Source organism: Choristoneura fumiferana, chromosome 20, assembly GCF_025370935.1.
Source record: "Choristoneura fumiferana chromosome 20, NRCan_CFum_1, whole genome shotgun sequence".
Lineage (NCBI taxonomy): Eukaryota > Metazoa > Arthropoda > Insecta > Lepidoptera > Tortricidae > Choristoneura > Choristoneura fumiferana.
In genome coordinates, this window is record NC_133491.1 from 6,710,172 (window position 1) to 6,715,124 (window position 4,953).

Here is a 4,953-nt window from a genome sequence, read left to right on the forward strand (position 1 = left end):
CCGGCCTAGCTATATAAATACGTCTATATATTAGATGAGGTACAGTCAGCAGCAAAAATATACATACGTTTGAAGTGCCAAAAATATGTTGGTATGACTTTATTGCCTGAACATTAAGGTCGTGTACTCGTATACGTATTTTTTGCACTTTGGCTGTATTCATATCTTTGTTGCTGACTGTACCTATGTAAATACCACAGCTCAGTATGAAAGACTGTTGGGATTAGGAACTTTACACAAGTCTTTGCTGGTTAATGCAGGTTTTCATATGCTGACAGTAGGTCCTCAGACTTTGAGATTAAGTCTCTATAATCCTACAATAACGCAATGTTTTATTTATGAATACTTAATATCAATAGTATTTAGGCACTAAGCATTAAGTTGTGTAATGATGACAAAAAATATATATTAAACCAATTGGAGAGATCAATAACGGGCTTCATCCCCTTCGCAAAAAATATGCGAACAACGATCCCATAGTTTCTTAAGGTTAGTATGAATTGCGAGATAGTGCCAGAAAAGTGTCATAATTTTAATATAGAAATAATGCGTGGAAAAGCAGAAAACAAAACATGTAAGTAGTTTTAAATCGAAAACGATCGTTTATTGAACCTCTTGCTACGCAAGTTATAGTAAACCAGTAAACTGAATTATCATAAATTACGAGGACAGATACTTACAAATAGCTTTGTAACATGTACAAGACGGAAAATTAAAATCTGGATGAAACTTTATTAAAACACAGCTGCATAGTAACAATTTAAATTGAGTTGCATGAAGTTATAGAAAGTGTACAGCTTCAAAAATGATAACGATTGTGACAAAACTCTTTGAAGAAAGGAAAAAAGTAGGAAAAAGTTCACAACATGAGAGTATGAAATAATAAATAGTAGAACGAAGATACAGTAAATTTATGCTGCAATGGAAGCTGTTCCTATATCAGTATCAAAGGATGGAAATTTACAAAAATACTGGTCTCGATGTAGCCAGTCTCTTAGTCAAGATGGCAACGACGACTACAGCGGAAGACGCTTGCCAACCAAGTCATTCTACATGTTGTAGTCACGCACTATAGTATGAACATTCAGTGCGGCAGCAGCACCAACAGATCCAAGGTCCATGCGGCGTCATCACCAACTCTCGCGCGCCGTTGCTCGGCAGGCAAGAGGCCGCGGGACACTGCAGCTGGTGCGCCGTTGAAATCCTGCGGTAGCAGAAACAAAGCGTGTCCATTAATGAATAGTATCCAATAACCTGATGCCTACTCATCATCATCATCGGCCAGAAGACGTCCACTGCTGAACAAAGGCCTCCCCCTTAGAACTTTGCCCGCAAATCTTACGATGTCCTTTCTTTCTTTCTATATCTGATTTACATATACACTTTTTCATGGACTAACTAAGTGAAAGTTAAGTAAAAAAGTAAGTTTAAAGTTTCAATTAATATGGATTTTACAATGTCATTAGTATCGGGAGAAAGTGCAGAATGCAAAATAGGTTGTCTCTTACTATACTGCTGCCAAACAAGAGAGACGAGTTTATGAGCGAACAGTTGGTTCATATGAATATGTTCCACTTACTCTGACGTCACCGCCATCGCATCGTTGGTCTGGCACGTGGCCGCGCCTCCGACCACAAAGGAGTCTGGTGAGGGTTGGTTGGCTGGCCACAGAACTCTGGTCAGATCTTCCACCAAGCTCGAATCCTGCAAAACGAATAACCAAAATTAAATGAGTCACTCCCAATTTGCATTACTAAGAATAAAAAAAAAGTTGGTACAAGGAACCAATGCCAGGAATGATAATTTTTAATACAAATTTTGGGAAAGTTAAAGGGCTCTAGCTAAGTGGGTACTGAAACTAAATTGAGCAATATACTTACATGATCAATATCAAAGAAAGATATAGCTTTCCCTCTGTGGCCGACGCGCCTGGTTCTACCGATCCTGTGCACATACTCGTCTACGCTCGTTGGAAGATCATAATTGACCACTATGTCAACGTGCTTGATATCTGAAATAAAAAAAACGTGAATCAAGCCAGTGTTTATTTTAATGCGTACAAGAATTACACATTAAAATCAACACTGGGTGATTTTATTTTCGTAAAAAAAGGCATATTTGACATAAAAGTTATCTAAAAGGCAAGGAATGAGAGCTGTACTGTCCAATACTTCAAACTACTTAAACCTTGTGTTTTTTTCGCAATGTTCTTAAGTTCTAATTAGTAATATAACAGTGGCACTTACCAAGGCCGCAAACAGCCGCCGACGTGGCCACCAGGATGTTGAGGTGTCCGCTCATAAAGTCCTGTCGCGCCAGGTCCTTGTCGTGCTGCAGACGGTCTCCGTGGATAAACGTCGCTAAGTTTCGCTGCTCAGAGAGCATCATGGCTATGAAGTCTGCGCTGCGGTTAGTCTTTACAAAAACTAGGATGCGCTTCCCATCTGAAAGCAGTATACACGGGTAAAGATACAAATACAAAATCTATTATTTGTTCAACACAGGTAAATACAGTACAGAGTACATGAGGTGTTAAAAAAAAGAGTCGTTGCTCTGTGTTGCGCCTCTAGGCATACAAATTGTAGACTTAGTCAATGAAGCTCCCACATACCTTGCATTAGCTAATTAATAAGTATAATCATTTGAAAAAAAATATTGTGTAGTACCTAAGCTTTTTTAACCAGAAAGATATATAATTTACTCTTCAATTCATTAAAATTATCTAATTCCATTATTTGATTCGGTACTTTATTATAGACTAGTTTTACTCTAGGGTTCGCACACGTAAATTAGATCTAGCAGCTGAATTGCAATTTCGGGATTTTTTAAAGTTCCGTAGGAATTCCGGAAAATTAAATCGTGGTTTTCATTGACGTTACATTAAAAACAATCATGTCAAATTCCATGACTAAACCCAGCGGTTGTTGTTTCGAGATTGTATCCCTATCCCGTGGGAATATCAGGATAAAAAGTAGCCTATGTTTTATTTCAGATGTCCAGCTATCTACATACCAAATTTCATCCATATCCGTCCAGCCGTTTCAGCGTGAAGGAGTAACAAACATACTCACTCATTCACTCACAAACTTTCGCATTTAAGTATAATACTAGCAGGATTCTGGGAGCCATTCCGAGTTTAATATTGGTAAATAATAAATCTAAATAGAAAAATTTCATCTAAGTACAGATATTTGGTTGAAACTGTTTTGTAGTATATAAGTTCATATTACAGTGGTATTCAGGTTTTAACAACATTTCGATACTATTAATCTTATAATTTGCGTACCAATAGAAAAAAAAACTGATTTTTTCTCTAAGTTGCAAAATAATCTTCCACTTAGTTTTTAAAGATTTTAACTAATCTAATTATCGTTTTTACATCTAACTCAATAAGGAAATGACATTAATCGTAGGATACTCCTACTAATCGGAAAGGCTGTTCTAAGATGTATCTAAGATAGTAATCATACTAGTAGCAAATCTGACCATCCTTACGCCACGCACACTGACAAACACGTAACTTTTAAAACGAAAATATAAAGAAAAAGTAGCGACCAATGTTCGTTACAAATGATTTGTAATTAAAATCTTACCATTTTCATCGAGCAATTGTTTGAGCGCCTTCATTTTTTCATATTTGTTGACTTGTTGGAATATTTGTTCAACGTCTTTACAATTGTTGGGCAATGCTGTAGCCAAATCAGCGGCCCCCATGTCACCACAAAAACGCGACGTTATTTCATGATCCGACATTCTCACGATTGATATGTACTTGAGAATTTACAACTTTACTAAATTATTATAATCAGAAAAAACTACAGCACAATAAATAGACTTTTACACGCGGTGAGCTCCGAACAGACTGCTGAAGACGCCGAGGGTCGAACTTAACGTTAACTGTTAATAATACACACAACTGTTAATAAACAACAATAACAATGGGACTTAATTACCGTTCATACCCAGTTAGCGCATTAAAAAGCTATTATATCAGGTAAAAAAATGAGATTGCAAATTATCGCCTAATTTAAAATGCGTCATACATAATATTAATTTATGATTCAGTGCAATTAAGTTCTAGAAACAAATATTTTAATGAACAATAAGTTTTTGACAAATTTACTTGTTTGTCACCCAAACTACATTTGCATAGGTACCAAATTTCAAGTCGATGTCATTAACCGTTGAAGAGTTCCGTCCTGCGGAGATGATCCTGGCCGGACTACCAGGATGTAAGTACCAAATTATTGTACTGTCACGCAATTTACACATGTATGCCAAATTTCAAGTCAATCCGGCTACTAAAAGTTGGTCCAAATTAACTTGCAAGATTTGACTATAGACAGACAGGTGAAACTAAATAAAAGCTTGTAAAATATGAATTAAGATATGGAATCAGTAAATCAGCCTTTATGATAATGAGATGATGCTAATAAGAACATTACCAGTTATAAGTTTGCAGCTTTTCAAGGCCTATACTAATCCCGTTGCACTAGAAAAATGCATGTATTTTCACACTGTCTTAGGTTTTCGATTAATCTCCTGATCTGTATGGTTTTTTCACAACATATGATTTACGTTTTTAAAGAAGATTATATTTGCTATAAGTAGGGATCAAAATAAGCTTTGTAGGTGAAATAGTTACTTAAATATAGTCTCCCAAATAGATAAGAATATATTTTATTGCCACGAACACAAATACCAACAATTAACAAAAAAAAGGTACACAAAACACACTTTTGAGGCAGTAGGCCCAGTCTCAGCATGTGCTGGACAAGCAGTCCAGCGCTGGTTTTCAGCCTGGGCCTTTGAGCTTCATCTCCTGCAGACTTTATTTTGAATGAGCGCCAGAGTATGACGCAGTGCTTTCTACATTAGCAAAAAAAGATGTATAATGAACCACTTAAATTATATAAATCCCTTTTATACCCCATCCCGAGAGAGTTGAAAAAT

At 36.3% G+C, this 4,953-nt stretch overlaps 1 protein-coding gene across 1 annotated transcript; it reads right to left on the reverse strand.

Annotated features, from left to right (window-relative positions):
- Positions 1–579: 579 nt before the first annotated feature.
- LOC141439065 (ATP-dependent RNA helicase vasa-like) lies at positions 580–3,861 on the reverse strand. The gene is made up of 5 exons (XM_074103193.1): positions 3,594–3,861; positions 2,247–2,444; positions 1,881–2,011; positions 1,580–1,704; positions 580–1,204 (listed from the first exon to the last, which is right to left on the reverse strand). Exons 1-5 carry the CDS (start codon positions 3,751–3,753, stop codon positions 1,063–1,065), a joined length of 756 nt encoding a protein of 251 aa, XP_073959294.1. The 5' UTR covers positions 3,754–3,861; the 3' UTR covers positions 580–1,062.
- Positions 3,862–4,953: the final 1,092 nt, after the last annotated feature.

Bases quoted from the DNA above. Each gene is read 5' to 3' on its own strand.
- LOC141439065 (XM_074103193.1), bottom strand. From the start codon at position 3,753: ATGTCGGATCATGAAATAACGTCGCGTTTTTGTGGTGACATGGGGGCC. The intron at 2,012-2,246 runs GTAAGTGCCACT...TTTTTATTTCAG, and splicing joins GGCGGCTGTTTGCGGCCTTG to ATATCAAGCACGTTGACATA. The intron at 1,205-1,579 runs GTAAGTGGAACA...CTGCTACCGCAG, and splicing joins GCGATGGCGGTGACGTCAGA to GATTTCAACGGCGCACCAGC.